Source organism: Tetrao urogallus, assembly GCF_951394365.1.
Source record: "Tetrao urogallus genome assembly, chromosome: 2".
Taxonomy (NCBI): domain Eukaryota; kingdom Metazoa; phylum Chordata; class Aves; order Galliformes; family Phasianidae; genus Tetrao; species Tetrao urogallus.
In genome coordinates, this window is record NC_136814.1 from 102639189 (window position 1) to 102660523 (window position 21335).

General features: G+C 41.5%; 1 protein-coding gene across 1 annotated transcript in view; it reads left to right on the forward strand.

Annotated features, from left to right (window-relative positions):
• Window positions 1-21335, forward strand: part of KLHL29 (kelch like family member 29) — a gene marked incomplete at both ends in the record, with an annotated part of 244358 nt that overhangs the window by 89418 nt on the left and 133605 nt on the right. The window contains 2 exons of the mRNA XM_079550118.1: window positions 16562-16703; window positions 17455-17997. Coding sequence (XP_079406244.1) covers window positions 16562-16703; window positions 17455-17997 — 685 coding nt within the window. The remainder of the gene's footprint in view (window positions 1-16561; window positions 16704-17454; window positions 17998-21335) is intronic.

The window sequence follows — 21335 nt, forward strand, 5'->3', positions numbered from 1 at the left end:
GGGAGAAAGTTACTTTATTTATATATTTTTGAAGAGTTAAAAATTAAAAATGCATCTTGTGTATGTTCAGAGGAGATGAGAGCGAAGGAGAGTACATACAAATTCCATCAAATGCAATTAGCATAATCAGAGACTGGATGAGAGCCACAAATGATTGCACAAGGGGAAAAAAGTAGTTCCTAGGATCTTGATATATTGCCTGAAGCTGAGCAGGACACAAAGCACTAGAAACTATTTTTACCCAAGGGCAATTTTTGTTGATACTGCCCTTGCAAGCAGCTCTTATTTTATTATTGTTATGAATTCTTTTTCTGCCCTAAATTTGTATACTGAATTATCCATGAGGATAAATGTCAGAGTGGATTAAGATTAAATTAGGAACTAGATACTCCAAAACAACAACAAAAATAATGTCTCTTTCCTACGCTCTCCCTTTTTAATTTATTTTTATTATTTTTTTCCCCTTTAAATGCACCAGGATGCAGCTCCATAGAACGTATTTTCTTTTGAATCTCTCTACATTAAATTTCCTGCACAGATAATTTAACTTCCAGTATTTCGTCTTCTTAGGTTTAGGTCATCATTCTCTTCACAGACTTCCTGAATTTCTTTCTTCTGCTTGTAATATAGCTGGATGATGTTCTTTGTCATTTTTTTGCCTTCCCTTTTTCACTCCGGTTCTGCTGCAGTGCACATGGGGGCACAGTCAGAGAGTTTACAATGGCTCCTACCTTCCGGAGAGCGAAGAGTAATTTAGCCCACTTGTTATCCAGGCTGCCAGTCTCCAGCTTCTAACAGCTGACGGAGAGCAGTAGGCATGACACCTAAATGAGGTGCCTGTATTACATCGCTTAACGGCTGCCCCTAGATCTTACCGAGTTCGTTAGAATAACCCCACTGATGTTTGGAGGTAAAAGCTGAGCATTTAAAAATTCCCTGTGTTGTACACAGAGACTTTGCTTATCTGCAAGGCAGCATCTTTCCTGGCTGCTTATTTCTGCCACAGCTGCTGCTGTTGTTTTTTTTTTCTTCTGTCACTTTGCATCTCAGCTCTTATTTTCCCATCTTATGCTCACCTTCTTTCCACTCCCCCTGACATATGTAAATGCTCCAGAATACATTCATGCACTCACGCTTTATTACTCTTCCTTATATGCCTACTTTTCTGTTTGGTTGGTTTGTTGGGTTTTTGTGGGTTTTTTTTTTTTCCTGTTTTCTTCGGTAATCGTTTCACATTTCAATATAAAATCTGCTTCACGCTTTGTGATTAAAAACGCAGTTGTTTGAACATATTCCAAATGGTCCCTTTGGGAGGTGGAGAGGAGGCAGGGAGCGCCATCAGGGTGGCTCACAAAGCTATACCTATAGGAGAGATTCTAACAGTTCCTACGCCTGAGAAGCTTCCAGCAGTTGCTCCCTCTTTAGAACTGAGGTAAAAATATCCAACTGCTGTTAAAAAAAAAAAAAAAGAGAGAGAAAGAAAAAGCAAACAGTGCTTTCTCTCACTTTGCATTCACAGATCTCTCCCCAAATACCGTGAGCCAGGGTTTCCAACAGGCAGGAGCCAGTTGGGCACTGCTGGGAGGGTTCTGAAAAGTGAGCCTGCAAGCACGTACAGCTGGAAAGAGGAGTTCCTGACCACTGGGGAAACTTCTGTTTTCTGAAGTGTGAGAAAGACTTGGGGAGGTTTTTAAAGTATTTTAGTGATACCGTTTTCCCCCTGCGGTACTCTTGCAGTTGGGCTAATGCTACTGAGGCCCATGGGCTTACAGCTCAAGGTAGGGCTCCGTGCTGGGCAAGTGACAGCTTTTCCAGACATGGAAATGTCACAAGTTTAAAACCTCCCATTTTATGCCCTGTTCTGCTGTAAACAGGAGTTTTATTCCACCGAGGAAGGCAGACTTTTAGTTTGCTGTTGGAGTTTGCTCTCACAGCTAGATCAGAAAGGGCTTGAACTCCCTCAAGCTGTGTATTGAAAAGCTGTAGAGATTCACGTTTTAGAGATATTTCACTTTTATTAGTGGAATAAAAAAAAATACAAACTGCCTTACCTAGCTCAACCTTTAGTAAATAATTTAAATGTGCAGATTTGCTCATGAAAGAGAAGGAAATTAAAAGCTGCCTCAGGATGACTTGTTCCAGGGCCAAATAAGTCACGTTTTAAATAACACCCACAATACCTTACCCTCCCCTGCTCTACGAATTATAGAGCTTTTTGGGTAGGAACTGCTCCGTAAAATATCTACAGGGAAGGCTGCGTCCACTTGTGCTGCATGGTGTGGGACTGGACGTGAGGGCCCCCGTGTCTCCTCCGAGCAGCACATTAGGCAGGCAGAAATGCAATTACTGGAGTTGAAATTGGGCCAAGACAATGGAACTGACAATATATTCTTGGAAAATGTGCTCTTTGATCGTAAATATCCATGAAGCAACCTTGCCAACGTTATTGATTTTGGCAGTGGATTATCACTGACAGCCAGGATCTGCTGCCCTCTTGCTTTAAGCAGTGCCCTAATAGGTTTTTAGACAAACAGCCACGACAGTATGTACAGAACAAGTCTCCAGGGTATGTTCATCACATCACAGGTTCCCTGACTGTGTTGGACTCGCTGTGCAATAAGATTGTACTGGCATTTAGTGCTGGGATGGAGAATGCTACGTGTTTGGGATGCACCAGACCTGCAGAGTGGGTGCACGTGCACTGTGTGATGTCCTGATCAGCCCCACATTGATCACAAGCTTTGACTGACAAAGCATAAGCAAAGCTTGACCTTCATGATAACTTTTTTCCCCTCAAAGTTTACACCTGGGAGAAAGGTGTTGACGGTAGCAAATTTAAGACCCTGGCTTTCAATAGCCAGACACATTGGGTAATCATGCTCATAAGCTGATGGTACTTTTATTTTCAAATGAAGTGGAGTACACCTGTGAGGAGGGTGTTGGTTATAAAATAGCGACAGAAAAACTGAGGAAGTGCAAAATAACACCTGCATATCATCCTGATGATCTTTGTGTGCTAAATGCCTAATGCATGGAGACTGTGCCCTGATCCTCAGCTGACAATTCTGAGTCCTACTATAATACAAATAATAACCAGATATTTAGGATAGATTAGAATTTACTTTTGGATCCATTAGCATTTCTGTTAAATCTGACAAACGATTTAGAAAATCTGTATGAATACAAAGTGCCTGCTCATCATATTTTGTGACAGCTGGGTGAATACTTGACATCTTTGTGCTCTTAAAAGAACATATGCAAAGACTCAATTTAATTTGTAGGGTTGAGGGAATTTATTTGCCTAATTTTGAGCCCACTAGCACATGATGGATTTGAAAGTTCAGTTCTAACAGGAGTATAATTGGGTTCTCATTCTACTTAGGAGGAAGTGTGATAGAAAGGGTGAGGAGAGAGATAGAGACATGGGGAAAATTAAGCAAGAAAATGAAACTGGGAATACTCGTGAAAAAAGATGCAATGAGACTGGAAGAAAAAAAAAAGTAAGGCAGCACATGAGAAAAAATCAGCACGTACAAATGAGGGAGTTTTTAAGGGAGCAGAAGGAGAGGAAGGGGACAAGAAAAAATGATGCATCCTTAACGTGGGATGTCTTCTGGTTAGGAGGAGAGGATGCTTTAAAATATACTCACTATGTTAGTTGACAATGGAAGATAAAAGATTAAGTTGTGGGAAGGAAAGGAGGAGGAATATTTCTCTGAATACTTTTTCAAGCTCACAAAGAAATGGAGCTGGTCAGATGGTTTGGAGTTTAGGTGGTGCTGTGTGGAGCCAGGAGCTGGATTCAGTGTTCCTTGTGGGTCCCTTCCATGTTGGGATATGGAAGGCTGGAAGAAACGTCGTGACTTTGTTTAGCCCATAGAGCACACAGCATGGTGGCTGTGGAGTGAAGGGCATTGCCACGAGTGTGGCAAGTCACATCTCCTCCCACCACAGCGCCCACCAGCAGGACTGCTAGCATCCTGAAATGGCTTTACTGAGAGTCCTTACAGGATACCTCTCCACATCCCAACAGTTTATCTTTTAAAGGATTCTCTTAGTGAAAAACAAAAACACAGGCAAGAATTTAATTTGGTTTTAGTCACACAGCATTTACGGTTTCCTGTTTGCTTCCTAATAAGCTGGCTCCTGATGTCCCCAGCCTTTCTCTTGCCTGATTTTGGACACAAAGTCCCTCTGCAGCTGTCTGCTAATGGGTCCAGCTGGACCAGGGTGATCTGAAGGCATTTTCAGGTCTGTGTGCAGTGCTCTGTGACCTTGTTGGCTGATTCAGGCTTTGGTTCTTAGCAAATGGAAGTACTTTTTTTGCGATACTTGCATTTACTTTTACTTGTTAGGTAAGAACTACATTTCCAGCTGCATCATTGGCAATCCTCATTAATGCTCCTTGCTGAACAGAAGCTTTTTCGTCTTTGTGCTTTACTAACATTGAAGAATTCAATGGGTTTTTCTCTCTTCTTTATTGTACCCTGATATTTTGTCACCTTTTGATCCCAGTGTCATGCACAGACTGCAGACTCCTCCAGTCTGCTAGCTCAGTGAGTGTGTATATGGGTGAATTCTTTCTCTAGAGAACATCTACTGTTTCAGAGACCAAGATACCATGATGTCGTAAATAATAATAATAATAATAATAACATGGATAATAATAATTATTGCAATACCTTTGCGATGTTTAGGAAAAACAGCTTTATTTAAACTCTGTTGAGAGCTCTGTGAAGGGTTGGAAATGTCAACCTTACAGCAAATGGCCCACAGTATGGATACGTTTCTGACTTCATCCAGCAACTTCTGCTTAATCCGATCACTGGTTAATTTAATCCTGTTTCATTTGATTGGATCCCCTGGAACCAAATCATTTGTATTGTGTTTTCGCTGGTATTTCTGATCATTGTCTTTGTTAATTTGATCGGGATTGATTGAGCCAGTCATTGAAAATAAATCATGTAATTAATCACATGCAGCATTGGAAAAGCTGGTCCTCAGCTAGTTTACTGGATTTTATCTCTCGTTTTTCTCCTTTGGTACATGGAATTTGGACTCCCTTAAGAAGGAAACTTCTTTTTAGAAGGAAGCATATAAATATATGTATGAATCTATGTAATTGTGTCTCCACTCAAAGGGTCTTAATTTGTGACTCTATCTGAGGCAGTGGTGTTGGGTAGGTGTTGGGTGTAAGGTCCTTTTCAATGAGTCGGTATGAATGAGTTCAGCATGTGATCCACATTTGGATTTGATGCAAATCCAGCAAATATAAAACAAAAATAAAAATCAAGGTTCTGTTTTGTTCTAATAAGCTACAGATAGTTTGGTGCACAATCTGTGCTTGCGTGAAGCCCGGACCTGAAGTTAATGTGATGCAGTCTTTGGGTAGGAAAGGAGATTTTTATCTGTTGTGGAATATTTTTTTTCTTTTTTTCTTTTTTTTTTTTTTTTAAATAAGAGCTTTTTGGTCCTGCTTTGGCTCCTCTCTCGTTCTGATTGATGCCTGCAACCAAAGTTGTCCATTTTGATCAGCACTGTTAGGTATTTATAACTTTGGGTTCTAAGTGAAGCTTTGTTATAGCAAATCAAGGCTCTGTCTGACTCCTGGAGGCGGTAGTTGGCACGAAACATCAGCTGAAACTCCCTTTACCTCTCCTGAAAGCAGCAGCGAGTTCAGCAGAGGCCATGCTGCCTCTTAGGGGGTATTATCTGCAAAGACCCTGGGCAGGTCTCCCCAGCACATCATCCTGAGGGGTCTCAAGGGCACTGCCTGCCCTGCAGCCATCCCAGCAGAAAGAGCAGCTTCCGCAACAGTGGAGGAGGAGAATTAGGAAGATCAGATTGTGGCTTGCAGTTATAGGTGAGGTATCCCTACTGAAGGTCATTTAATTTTAGCTTGCCTGTCCCTGCAATGGCTTACAGAACCAACCTGCGTTATTTAGGGCTCACAATAACCCTTCGCTTCCTCCCTGCAACCCTGAAGTTCTGTGAGAAATGAGAGATTATTTTTAGAGGAGGTTTATTATGTGTTAACTTCCTGGGAGGAAAGAGAGTGGGAGTTTCTATGCTTTTACAAATGTAAACTTTTTGGAAGAGACATTATACAGAGGATTTTGAGAAGCATAGGGCCATTGCCCAACCCCACTGCTGGATTTCCTCTTCGTATTGAGTCCAATAGCAAAAACAGACACCTAGAAAAAAAAAAATCATCTTCAAGGAGAAAATAATACAGGAATGTAAAACTATTAATTGTTAGAGAAAGTTGAAGTAGGACCTAAGCTTATCCATTTATATTTATCGACAAAGGACTGTTTAGCATCACAAGTTGCTATGAGCACAGTGATATTGATGGAGCATCTGATTCACGCCCCAAAAATAAGAGTGAAGTGCCTGGAAAAAATAAGTGGCAGGTCTCTTGTAATGGCAGCCACAGCTATACTATTATCTGTTTTACTTTAAATTGTGTGGCTGTGGACAGCAAAGTATGTCTAATAGCCATTTGCTAGATTTATAGCCTGGTATGTGATGTGTTTGCCATTAATCTTTTAGAAGGATGATGGCTGAGGCAGCTGAAGCATTCATGCTAGTCTACGAATCAGTTCTGCTGAAGGGAAAAAGGAGAACTGGACAGCTTCCTTCTAGTAGCATGGAGATGTGGGAAGTAAATGAGCATAAATGCTTTGAAACAAACCTACAAACCACAAAAATTGAGGAAAATGATGGCTGTGTTTCCAGAAAAGAAACATATGTTAGTGCTCTGTTGTAAATCAAATTATATGACCGCTGCCTAATCTTGCACTGAACTTCTTGTGGTAGTGGAGCTGAGGCTGAATGTATGCAGGGCTGCACCTCGAGGCCTCCTATCCCCAACCAGGACCTGCCAGTCACGTCTGGTCAGAGCAGCTTGCTGGATGTTTAGCTTCCTTGAGGAACCAACTGGGAGATGGATGGGCTTGAGCTGTTTTTGCACAGACTTGTTTGAATCTTAAAATGCATTTTCATCTGTCTGCACAGAACGAAAGATTTTAATAAGAACCACTGAGATATGTGATGTTGGATTAAAAGGAAATGTAGTATATTATGTTAGCGTTTTTACTGTGAAATATATTTTTAACGAGACCCAAGCAATTACGGGAATGGGCAGATTGTAGATGTTATCTTGTGTGTAGGGAAGGGATGGGTTATTCAAGTGTGACCATTCAAGTGTATATCGTCTTTGAGAGATGCAGCTCTCTAATCCCCTTTGTCACTTCTTTATTTTAGTGACTGCATCACTTACCTTCATAAGATGCTTTTAATCGAACGTTTGAGTAGAATTTGAATAAAACCTAATAGATCTGAGATTCCTCCTCCACTCCCTTAAAACATGATGGGAAATTTATTAGTCTTAATGTACATATCCCAGAGCTAATTGTTTTATCTTGTAAATCAGTTTCTCCTCATCTTTCTTGCAGCTTTTACTTCTAGATTTAGAGAATAAATATATTCTCGATTGGAAAGCCTTTGTTGTTTTGTAGCAGAAAAAGGGGGGCAGCTTTACGAATCTAAAAGGATTTTTAGTTCTTTCTAAATTATTTACAAATGCTGTAAAAATGTTAAAGGACAGCGGATTTTAAATTATGCATTAAATTAGCATCTTACTGATGGAAGACTCTCAAAGAAAGTTGAGGTTTTTAAATTGCTATGAGCCAGATTCAGCCACATTTAATAGCTCAATTGATGTTGATGAACTTATGGCAGCGATAAATTTGGACCTATAAGCTTATTTTTCTTTTTGCTGGGAAAGGTAAGCATGCTGTTCCTACAGTACTGACTGTCCTTTTGTTTGAGAGACAACTGAGTGTACTTTGATCCTTTTTTTAGAAAAAGAATTCTCTGTTCTCCCTTAAAGAAGGCTTCCTGAGACCTGGATCAGATTATGGAAACCAAAGTGAGCACGCAGAAGTGCTTGTTAGAAAGTGAAATTTATGTGCAAACTAAATGTGCCCTTGATGATAGCCTTATTGATCAAGCCAAGTTAATAAATCAGTAATATCGTGCAGCACTGTTCAACAGTCACAGGCTTATCTGGGTTTTCTTTTCTTGTTTTGTTTTGTTTTGTTTTTTTTTAATGTGCCTGCTGTGTAGGCAGAGAACATGCACTTTCCTGCCAAGGAGTGTGTACTACAATTGAAGCACTGAATTCACAGGGCTTGAATGTAAAATGTCAGCATCCAATGCAGCAAAAGGGGACTTGTATAGAAGTATCTTAATGAAGGGATTGGAGCCCAAAGTGACATCGCTTTTGTTTTTTTTTTTAAATATTCCTCTTTTTATTCCTAATGCTTTAGGCCCCGATCCAGAAAGAAACTGAGAGTCCTGTTTAGATAACAGAATGAAATGCATGGGAAATTTGGGACAAAAACACCACAAGGAGCGTGACTTCTGACCCTATCAATGGCCAGCATTTGCATGCAAGATAAATGTTTAGTTTTCAAGCGATCTGCCATTAGGTCATTCTCAAGTAGCTTTGCTAGCACACAAGGGTTACATCCTTTGTACGCCCTTGGGATTCTGGTCTGACAAGCACTTATTCCATTATTACCCATGTTTCCTTTTGCCCTCTGACAAAAAGCACTTATGATGAACTGGATTTATCTGCCTCTGCCATAGGATCCCTGCAGGACCTTGCGTTGCGTAGTGCATGTTCTCTGTAGTACGTGCTGCTGAATTGTTCCTGATGTCACGCATTTTTTCTCCGTTGTGAGATGCTTTTACGTTTGTAGTTTCGCACTGATTTGGGGTTGATCTGCATGCCGACCGTGTTAGCAGAGGAGGTTCTGCTCAGGCTAAAGTGGGGCTTCTGTGCTCGAACCCAGTGTCGTGCGCTGATGTCCTTGGTGTCCTGGAGCAGCAAGTGTCGCAGCCGGGACCTCGGTTCCATACCTCAGCTCCGGTCTCTGATGTTCTCGCTGAGAAACGAAGGCAGCTGGGTGAGTACCTGACCTTCTGCTGGTGAGATTTGCCAAGACAGAATGCCAACTGCCATTTATGAAGCACTTTTTCTTTACATTCATTCCCGGCACCTAACTGGTGGGAGAGCAATGGTTGTCCTGGGCACTGCAGCAACCAAAAAGATAGCATTATGGTCAGTTCACAGCTTTCTTCTATCCCATTTTTTCCCTCCTTTTCGATAATCTTATCCATCCTCTTGCCTCCCCAAACCCACATGCAAGAGGATTACCAAGACAGCATCAGCAGACCCATACCTGGCATGGAGTTTTCTTTCATTGCATTGTTAGAGCTTTGGAATTTGGCCATACGACCTATTTAGGAAGGTAACCATAGCATAACATGAATGAAATGGCAAAAATGCTTAGTCCAGGAATTATGTGGTTGATGTGTGGGGAAGGGGAGGGTGAAGATGCTGGATGTGCCAGTACATCTTGCCTCAGCAACTCGCAAACTGCAGTGAGAAGCCCCGCTACTCAGAGCTGGGATCAGAGTTCTGCCTGTGTGAGACGTGGACCTGACTGCACTTGGATGTTTCTTCAAGCACTTGTCATTAATCTCAGGGTTGAGGTTGTGTTTAAATCCTCTGAAGAAGGGAATTGATGTAGCCAGCACCCTGCTGCTAAGCGATGTGTCTTGCCTGGAGGCTGCTCCATAGCTCGCACTGCCCATTTGGTCTTCACTGGATGCTGGTTAGGATGGCAATACTGAATGATGCTTCCAGCTCGAAAGGAAACTAAGATTTCTTTTGTCTTCTCTGCAGGGTAACAACATTTTTTCTATGAGTTAACTTTATTATCCTCCTTCTCACCGCTCCCACATTAGCTTTCAAAAGAGAAAAACAAAGCTGTGTCATGGTAGAATTGCCTGGTAATGGGAACTGTAAGGTAGATGAGTTCTCCTCTCCACCCATGAGCAAGTTCTTGAATAAGGTTTTACTGCAGGACAGCTCGTTCAGTTTCTCTTGCTTACCGGTCTGTCCATTTCCCTTAGGTTTTCTATCTATTACAGTACATCCCTCTCTTAAAACAACAGTTTTCTTTCTGTCGCCCAGCCCCACGACTGGTACTGGGTGGATACTGCTGCATCTTTAAAAACCACACGTATATCCTTAACAGCTACTTTGGCCATGGGCTGGACTCAAAACTATGCCTGTGATCCTTTCCAGTGCAGTATAGGAATATACCCCAGTCAGAGATCTACCCCACTGTGGTTTAACTTGTACATGTGTGCCTCATGCACATAGAGAGTACCTGTTTCATACGGAGTTTAGTAATACAAACTACTAAATGAGACCATAAACACTGTGGTGCAGAAGCCACTGAGCTTTTTAGTGCACCAGACACGTTCAGGTTTAAAACCCAACCAGGTCACCAGTCATTACTTGTTAGAGTGAGGCATAGCTAACAACTTTAAAAGGAATTCCCTCATTAAATTGAAGTTGCTTTTGTCCATGACAGGCTATAAAACCTGAATCTGTGGGAGGGAGTGTTTGCTACTACGCATGTGTGTGTGTGTGTTAGTCTTTTTATTTTCAGTGGGGAGAGAAAATAGAGTGGGTTGCATATTGGATACATTATCTTAGTATTAAGCTGCCATTCCCAATCTCTTTTGGATAATTGGAACAGAGAATCGCTACTTCTTATCCATCACTTTAAATGAAGGCCTTAGTAAAATAATTTTGGTTGCTGGGAACCATAAATAAGATCCCTCTATCCAGATTAGTTCTTTTTTGCTCATGAAACTGCTTGAATAGGTCTTAGCACTCTGAGCTGTAACAGGATATATGTCAGGAGTTTTACAAGCCTTTGGGGAAATTGCTCAGATGTGTTTATAAAGACCTCCCAGGAAGTGTTTTGTGTCGTTGAGACTGGGGAGGACTTAATCAGCCTTTTGGTTGCTGTTGGGTTGGTTTTTACATTCAGCTGATTCACTCTGCAACGCGGGTAGGAGCGCGGTAGGTTTTACGTTTCCATTGACGTAAAGGTCTCAGTAAAAGTTTAGGTCTTACTTCATCAAAGGAGACAGCTTCTGTAAAGATTTGGACTCAATGGCAGATGTAGCTGTGGCTATGTGTACTGACCAACTAATGTTAACCATGTAAACTGATGCAGAATAGACTGGATCACAAATTCCCAATCTTTAGCACCAGCTGATTGCTGTGAACTTGTGAACTTTCTTGTGGATGTTGTGTAAAGCCCTATGAATCTGAATGCTTTTAATGTTTTAATTTAATAAGGTTCAGTGGACCAGATGTACACCAATTACTGTTGCCTATGGGCCATAGTTTATGACTGTTAGAGCTAAAAAAAAATTTCAGCAACCTGGCAACTTGTCTTTGTTAGTCTCAAGTTACTCTGAAATTGTTCCACCTTGCTCCGTTTTGCCTGCACATCTGTACTGCAGTTAATATCCTTGAAACTGGGAGACTGCTACTGCCAAGGTGGCTTTTTTGTTGTTGTTTGTTATGCATAAAGCTTGATATACGGAATTCCAGTTTTGTTTCAGAGAGACCAGCTAATCCTAGCTTCATATTGTTCTTGTATGTCTTCGAAAGATGTAACATTGCCTCTGTAATATACCAGTCAAGTTTAAGCCAGAGGTGAGCAGAAGGATGAGTTCTGCACTATGGCAAACACCCCATCAGGAGAGCAGGGCTTTGCACCGCATGCTTCCTTCCTTTGAAACTCACCAACAAGTCTGTGGAGCCATTGCATGCAGTGAATCTGCCTAGCAGATAACAGAGTGCATATGGTGTGCTGGGGCTCCCCAAGCTTTGGGAAATGCAGATCTCTGGTTTGCACCTCTCTGGGCTAATTCAACTCAGCCCTGAAGGCTTCTTCATCTCTAGATGACAGTAATCACACTGTCCTTGCCAAATGTCACGGAAGAATATCCTGTCTGGGACTCTCGTAATGTCCCTTCATACCAAGCTCAACTTCATGGGGATCATGGTAGTAATTCATCAGCTCTGTTGGATGGGAACAGAAGATGTGTGGTGAAAGACTTATTATCCATCATAAAACTTTTCAATTATTGCCTGAGTTGCAGTCATTTACCTTCTGTGCCGTAATCTCTCAAATGGAAGATGTAGAACATGGCTGGAACAACAGATCATAAGTGTTGCTGTATTTACTGGGTTTGGCTCTAAGCTACTCATCAGCTTTTGTATTTATGTTGACTGCAGAAGTCTGAATTGGCTGATTTGTGGAGAATAATAAATACTCAGATGAAATCCTTCTGATGAGGGTTTCAGTACACTTGGAAAATTTGTGCACCAGTTCAGCGTTCTGTACTGTTTGTCATTTTTAAACGTGGGATGTTTTACTCCATGCAGAACAGCATCACAACGATTTTAATGCAGGATGTCCTTTTCAGTAGAGAAGAGTCTTTTGAATTATTTTGAAATGCTACTGTAATGCTTAGTGGTTGATTAGTAACTTAAAGGGGCTGACCTCAGGTAAATTAATTATGTTCTCAAGTGGATAGGAAAAATCTGCTTTCATAAGAGCATGAAATTTTTATTTACATTTGTTCAGCCAATTGGTTGCATTTGGCTGTATGTGTGTCCCCTCCATTAGTCACCTTGTTGTACAACGTTAATGGCAGATCTCAAGGAGAACTCTTGTCTGGGATGTCAGCAGAGAGGATCTTACTTAGGGAGAGCTGTGTGGTGACAAAAAAAGTTGTCTTAAAGTGGGGCGAGATAAAGGAATGAGGTCAAAATGTGAATTTTAGAAAACAAAGCAAGAAAATTGTGCTTTTTAAAGTCACCTGTACCAAGAGAGCCTACAGGAAAGCAGGAGAGGGGCTTTTTATAAGGACAGGTAGTGATAGGATGAGGGGAAATGGGTAGATTAGAGTGGATATTAGGGAGAAATTCTTTACTGTGAGGGTGGTGAGACATTGAACATCTTGCCCAGAGAGGCTGTGGATGCCCCCTGTCTGGAAGCATTCCAGGCTAGGCTGGATGGGGCTGTGAGCAACCTGGGCTGGAGGGAGGTGTTCCTGCCTACAGCAGGGGTTGGAACTACCTGAGCTTAAAGGTCCCTTCCAACACAAACTGTTCTATGGTTTTATGATAGAATTGGAAGAACAGACCATGACCACAAGAAATTCTAATTGCTCTTTTAGTTGAATGTCAAGTGGAAAAGTGTTGAAAAACTTTAAACATAAGCTAGCTCAGTTCTTCAAAACTCTGCTGTAGAAATGTGTCATTGTTACTGCTGCAGTTCAAAGTGGCAGGCATGAGGTGAAATACAGGCTTTCACTGAAAATTTGTGTTTGTTCTTAATGGTCATTTCAAACAAAGGAGTGAAAGAAATCCTCAAATTTGGATTCAGGGTACTTTACTCGTGACAAAGAGCACAGATGGAATACGTTAGGGCTGCGCAGAAATGCTGATAATTCATTTAGTAATCTTTGTAGTCCGCCTTGAAGTTCAGGCTACGAAATAGTGCTGCCATTGACTAGCCAGGCTTCGCCAGACCTTTCAGAAACCTTCTTGTCTATTCATGTAAATAGACATTTGGCAGTATTTTAAAATGTATGCCCAGTAGATTTTGTAATGCATTTCTTTTTTTTTTTTTTTTCATGTGTTTCTTGTTTAATTCAAACAAGCATCTGACATGAAAGCTAAAGATAAAAGTGTAACATAGTACAATTAGTTTCTGTGAAGTCTGCAGATCACTAATGGAACACATCTCTTCCCCCAGCACGACTGGCATAATACAGGCCATTTTTTGGTCATTTGTGTTGTACATTAAAAGCATCAAATAGAGTGCTGTCATGTGTCTGAGCGCATGGACATAAAGTTCCTCTGTTTGATGATGTTGGAAATTGTTTCTCTTTCCAAATATGCAAATTAGTAATTGCTGCAATTGGATCAGAGAGATGTAGCACTTGTAAAGTAACCTTTTATGTATTAAGAAAAATAATGAAGAAATTAGATCAGAGACCAGATATGTATGTATATGAAAGAAAGAAATGTGGTAAGCTTTGCTTCTATTTCTACCTCTGTTATTCTCTAAACTGTGCTTTGTTAATGTGCGTTGTGATTTCTTACCAACTGATGCCTAGCTCTTTCTGAGCCAATACAAACAAGTTCAGGAGTACAGTTTAAAAACTATGTGCTGTGTTTGTGGTTGTAAGTCCAAGGGGCCTCTAAAAAGCAGGATTTGTAAGCATGTTTAGTGAAAATATCCATAAACGATTCTGGATTATTTAAGGTCTTATTTGATACTGATACTGTTTTAAAGCAGTATAGTTTGTAACAGAAGTTACACAAGATTCTGCACACCTTACAATACCAAGAATGTATGACAGACCCACTTATAAGGCCCAGTTCCTGTAACAAAGAAGCGCAACACATAAATACTGCATGTGGAATCTGGCATACATGGGGCATGGTTGGAGTTCTGAATTCCCCTGCCCTTCGTTGGTTCATAAAAATGTCCATTTCTCAATATTGCACTTACTGTTTCAAAGCTTTTCTTTAGACAAATAACAGTGGTTTGGCAGAGAATGGAGGTGGTGTTTTTTCATTTTTTCTTTGTTCTATTGCAGAGCGCTTTAGCCCCCGTTAAACAGTTCAGCTGCATCCAAAGCGATGCTGCCAACTGTACTGGTAAAGCACGAAGAGCACCAACAGTATTATTTCCTCCTCTGTCAAAGACTTTGTACTATGCAAAAACAAAAGGTATTCAGATTGAGCTTTTTCTAGGGACAATTCATAAACAGAAAGCATTTCAAATTGAGATTTATTTCTTCCCCTCCTGCCCTTTCTTTGCCACTGAATACAACACCATGAATCTTAAAGCTCTTGCTTATCCACGTTCTCTGTTTTTGCCTTTGCTGATTGTCATTTTTACTTCAACTGCAGAAGTTCTAGGCTTGAAAAGTTAAGAATAGAATAGAAAAAGGCTGGGGGCAGAAGGAAACGTGAATCTAAAACCTGGATATCATCATCATTGGCACCTGTGGAGTAGGGAAAAAAAAATGGAGATGTTAAAAAAGAAAAAGATGGAAAATGGATGCATCTTACAAAAGAAAAGAAAGAAAAAGTATTCATTTGGGCACAATAATAAAATTCTCATTTCAGGATTCCTTAGGAAAAAAGATATTAAGAACCACATTTCCCACGACCGTCTGCATTTAACAAAATACAGCATTTCTATGGGGATATATTTCCATCATGGCCTTTGGCAGCAAAGACAGCAGCACAGCAAAGCCTCTGTCTGCCGTCAAGATCAGCATCCAGGCCTCCTGACTGCCATCGCCCAGGGAGAACAAATCTCAGGTGGCAACAGGAATGAGTGATAAAAGGTGATGGAGGCACCTGGATGAAGGAGGGAGAGTTGGAGTGGGGGCAGAAGGGAGGAGCTGGGATTTAAAGGAGCGAGGAATGACAGATGAACTTGGGAAAGGCGTTGTAGTATTTTGCAGAGGGCAGAAATGGGTCTGTTAATGAATTTTTTTCATGGAGTGATTGAGGTACTGATGATGGGGAGAAAAAAGTCAGTGGTGTTGACAGAGATTTCATTGGTATCGCATGACCCAGGGTGTTTATGGAGCCTCTGTACCTCCGTCTCAGAGCTAAATTACTTCCCAGATGTAAGGCAAACAAGCGATCACTCAGACTGGTCTCCTATTCTTTATGGCTTATGGCCTCAATACTCATTCAGGAATAGGCAGCTGGTTCCGCTTTCTTGGTTTAGAAGTTCCGACACCAGTAAAAACAAACAAAAAAACTTTTAATCTTCTGGCAATGAAATACACTGCCAAGTTAAATAAATGAGACCTGTTAGAGCCCCCTCGTTTTCTACAGACTTTTTCTCAGCAAAGGCATGATTGTTTGAGAAGAACTCCTGAAACCACAGGAGTTCTGGCTGAGCATTTCAATCCATGTGATCGTTTCTTTATCTACAAATCTCTTTCAGATCACATCTCCCTTGATGATTAGTCAGCCCCAGTCCTTCCCCTACTTTACAGTTATTTTAACATCTCTGAAGAACTGCCAGCACAGCCACTTTAGCAGCCAATGGCTGTTATGCTGCTTTTTTTTTTTTTTTATTGACATTCAATTTTAGGGGTTGACAGACAGTAAATACTAAGACTTCTCTTTACTGTTCTACAGTAATTTGTCCTACAGTTGTAAACAAGTCGCTCTTTTCCTGCCTTCTGCTAAGCAAAACTCACCATTTTTGAAAGAGACTGAGCAAACAGAAGATTGTCCCATTTTGTGTTAGCTATGGCTGTCTGAATGGATATTAGCATAAATCTTTTTTATTTATTTTCAAGGCCAAAGAAACCCTTACTTCTGAAAATGGTAGTTTTTGTATCTTTTTTTTAATGGTGGCTCAGTTGAATTTCCAGAAATAATTTTGACAAATACATTCTTTTATCCATACAGACATGCCATGTAAGCCTAGAGTAAAATGATATTTATAGACTTAAAAATATCCTCTTGGACTGTAACAAACAAACAAGCTACTAGATATTTAGAATGGTAATTATTCCAAATATTCTTACCATTTTTATTCTCTATTTTTTTTTCTCTCTTTGGTAGACACCTTGCATTTCCAAGACTGAAAATCAGCCTCAAGGACTTGCAACTAGCGTTAGGTGGGGACAGACACCCATCAATCAGTCTACACCTTGGGACACTGATGAGCCACCATCTAAACAGATGAGGGAGAATGAAAACCCAGGTATGTTTGTAATCTTATTTGTAATTCTACAAGGAAAAATCATTCAAAGCAAATTCAATGCACTATCTCCATTTACCTCTGTAAATTAGACTTCATTGTGAGCCCTTTCTATATTCTTCAGCAGGGTTTTTCTCTCATTGTAAAGACCCCTCAAGTTTCTTCTATGCTGAGACTAATATAAACGTATTAAGATGCCTGCAAGTTCATTAAAGTGTTTTTTTTCCCCCTCCTTCTCTGCCTTCACTGGAGGAAAAGGCACTCTGTAATACTTTAAGACCTCTTTTATGTCCAGAACTACCTGAAATGATTTCCAGCTTCCAGACATATATCATACATTGTGCTACTTTGCCAGACGCCTAATTACAATCTCTTTGTAGTGGCTGGAGCACCATTATTATACACACAGAGTGTTTGTCAGGGAGCCACGAAAGCACGGTGGGGAAAGAGGTTAATTTTCTTGGAAGCATGTGCTTAAGCTGCATAAAGCGCAAAACACATAAAACCGTAAACACGCTGCATGTCACCTGATGAGTATTTTAACAATTGCACTCACATCACTGTAGCAATTTTATGCACTTACTGGGTTGGAATAGCTCCAGGTATTGAGCCACTTTAGATACTGTGAAGGATAAGAGCGTGGCTCGGTGGTGACTTGTGCAAACGCGGTGGTACAGCGGGAGGCCCGGGGTGGTTTTGCACCTGTCCCCCGGTGCCAGCCCACCACCATTGCCCACCTTCCTTCGTGCCACAGGTGCAGCTCCCTGGGTCACCACGGTGGCAGCCGGCAGCCAGCCCGCCCTCATCACACACTCCTATGGGATGACGCAGCCGCCCACCTTCAGCCCGGCCGCGAACGTCCAGGCCCCCGTCATCGGCGTCACGCCTTCCCTCCCTCCGCACGTCACTCCCCAGCTCCCACTGATGCCGGCCCACTACCAGCTCCAGCCGCAGCCCTCCCAGCCCCTCAGCAACATGGTGGTCAACCTCCAGAGCCAGCCCTTGTACACCAACAGCCAGCCCCTCAGCATGTCCTCCATGAGCGGCGTGGGGCCGGTAGCCCACCCGAGCCCCGGGGTGGTGGGAAACGGCCACCTGGCCTGCCCCATGCTGCCGCCGCCGCCTCCAGCTCTGCCCTCCGCCGCTTTGCCCAGCAACGCACCCGCCACCAACGGGCAGGTGGCCGCCCCAATGCCCCCCAACGCGGCGGCGGGGCCGGACAACACGAACGGGGTGCAGATGCTGCGGACAATCGGCGTGGGGAAGTACGAGTTCACGGACCCCTGGCACCCCAAAGGTAAGGTGGGCCGAGTCGGCCCTGCGGGGCGCGAGGGCACGGAGGGAGGCGGGCTCAGGATAGCAGCCGCATAGACCTCCCCGCTGCTCTCCTCGGGTCTGCTGGCCCAGCTCTGGCGTCTGTCCCATGGCTTTTCTTTAATGCATAGCTTTGATGAATTAATGACGACGAAAAGCGGTGCTTTAGAAAGGCGAGGACGAACTGCGGGTGTCTTTTGTAGGCAAAAGCAGCTTTCAAGGTCCATCACATAAGCTGGTGCTCCCAGTCTCGAGGCACATTAGGCAGCCGTCGTCCCTCTCCTTTAAAAGTGCCTGTGTTTACGTCAGACCGCTGTCCTCTTGGCCTCAATTGTGTGTTAGACACGTCGCTGGGCTTCTTCAGCCATTGCCTTCTTCCTCCCTCCAATAAGAGCCCAAACCAAGTGCAGGCAAACCTATTGACTGACACTGAGCAACCCAAAGCGTACAGCGTAAGGGTAAAACTCATCATTACCAGCTTCATCGGGCTCAAATGCTGCAAAAAAAAACGTGAATTGTCATGAGCATTCTTGAAAGGTTGACCTTTTCAGATAAGTGCTTTCTAAATGAGGCACGTTGTTGGGTCACGGTGGAGTGTTATTTCCGAGTGTCTTACCCTAGACACTTTAAAAATTACTCTCTGTGCACTCAGTTTCTAATTTCGTTTGTGGAGTTTGCTCTGCCCGTCCCCCCTTCCCCCCCCCAAAAAAAAAATCATGACTGTGTCACATGTGACAGTAAAGTAAAATGTAGCTTACGAAAATATAAATGCAGGCCTATCACCAAAATCAATTAAATTGATTTCCAAAAAGCCACCCCAAAGGCTTCATTAAGTCTGTGATATTTTATGTATACATTTGTATTCAGACCCAATCCGTGGGTAAATTATTTACTTGCCACAAGCTATTAAGTTCTGTTGTGTAGCTCTGTATTAAAGACAAGGAATCTCTATTAAAAATGATTACTCCAATAACTCTTCCTGCTCATTACTTAAATTATACTTTGGTATGTGCAGATCCATACCGAATGTCTCTTGAAAAGGAGCTAAGGTTAAAAGCTCGGAGTACTTTTCTCAAGTGAAATATTTGGACCGCTTGTAAGGTTGTAAGTTTGAGCCCCAAACACCTGCAAGGTGATGATCTTATGAATTTTTCTTCTCTTTAAGATCTAGATGGGCTTTAAGTGGTGCAAGTGCAGGCAGGTAATCAAAAAATCACTAACAGCTGCTTTTTAAGAGTTTTGCTAATTCTTTCCCTTTAAAAGAAATCAAAATCCACAAAAGCAGTTTGTCAGCTTAGGTTTATAAGTTTCAGACCTTTGATTTTGTAGAAGGAGAAAGGGCAGAGATTTATACTCCAGCCCCAGTAGAATGAGCTGCTGGATGTCTCTTTTCTCCGTGGAAGCTATTTGTCTTCTGAAGGCATCATCTCCGCTTTTCTTAGCCACCTATCCCAATTTACTGCACTAGGTACTCGGATACATGATCAAATTAGCACAATTTAAAGGATTACTTGGTGTCATCGGAGACGTGCAAATATACAATACAGGGACAAACACATAAGCTTAAACCACTTTCACTGTGGTAATTTGATCACGTATCTAGAGCCTAGTGACGCTAACCTAGTGAGACAAATGAGCGTGTCAGTGACTGCACACTTGAGGTGAGGAACAGTCTTAAACGCCTTGCATACTTTGGGCCAGTAGCATTAGCTGCTATTTACGCTTCCTACATCAATTAACCTTCAGCGTATCTCTGGCTAGCAGGTGAAGTAAACTTCAGTTCAGAGCCTGAGTAAAAAGGTTGTAAAATATTGAATCAGTCTTTTAATATTTGATTTGCAAAGTCTTAATCAGCATTCTTGCTTAAAGTGCTGTAAACCGTAGTGTGGTCTAATTGTCCAAATACTTGGGAAATGGAGCTTTGCTTGACAGTGTAAGAGGCAGCAGTCAGCCAGCGAGGTGTTTGTTAAGGTGAGGAAGAGTTATAAGAATATGTTGGGCACATCAGACCTAGCCCTGGTCTTATGTTTGGAAACTTCTGCGCCTAGGAGAAGCTCATAAGAATATTGAAGCAAGCAATATTTCTAAGCCATGACAAGTGCTGACTTATTAGCCATGCTTTAGCTTATAAATTGCAGGCTAGACAGCTGTTTTCCCAGGGATTTATGACCATCATCTTTTGAGTTATTCCTGGTAGAAGTTAAAAAACAAACATAAAGTAATGAGCACATATAAATAAACGTCTCACAGGACTTAGTTTAAACAGGACTTAGTTTAAAAAGTAAAAGTCATCTCCTCCTAAGTCGTGAAAGGGCTTGATTCCAAGCCTATAATTATTCTTGCCAAAGCTAATGTCAGAGAAGATACAGGTTAGACTTGGTTTCTTCTTGAATGGTGTTAGGATACGGAGATAATCAGGAAAGGGAAGACACCTAGGTGTCCAACTACAGCTTGAAACCCTGCTAGGATAAGATTTTTAGTATAAACTCTATAGATTTAAAGGTGACTCAATTTTCTTTGTTGTTGTTGTTGTTGTTGTTGTTTAAATTTCTGCCTTAGGGATTTCAGTCGCTAAAGCTCCACTGATTTCACAGCCTTACATGATAGACAGCTTTCTCTCCTGGATGAAATGGATACTATAAGAAATGGATACTATAAGTGCTGAGCTGTTCAAATATACAAGTTCAAACTAATTCTCTGCTAGTTTCATTTAAATATTCTCTGTCTTTCTTGGGGAGTCTTGGCCACTGATGTAATATGAGCCACTGCTAATGGCCTTGAGGTCTTTCTCATTATCCTGAGATACTCTGTATTATTTTTTAACTTGACAGTCCAGTTTTGAATAATTACCCAACTATCCCTTAAGTGAAAGAGCAGCACTTTCTGGTTCATATGATAGGATTCCTTGTATTTTTAGACTTTGTCTGGGAACTGATATAAAATTTTGTGTATTGTTTCCCAGCATTGTGTTTGTTGGGGCCATATGATGCTGTATTCAATCAGAATGAAGTTTCTTATTTGGTTGCTTCCAAATAAAAGTAAATTAATAAGTTGCCAAAAGTTAAAGGCATGGCCAGTATGGTGTCTTATTTGCAATAGGTCAAGAGATCTCACTCACATGACTGAGAGTCATTTCTGTGACTCTGCAAATAGGGTATTTTGATACCAATAACCATGATATAGGACAGATTTGCCATTCTCTTCACTGTGTCAGAGCTAATTCTCACCTAATTCCATTGAAAGTACTTGCAAGAAAATATTTGCACGGATTAGAGCATCTTCTTCATCTGGATGGGTGATATTCTACAATGAGATTCTTTA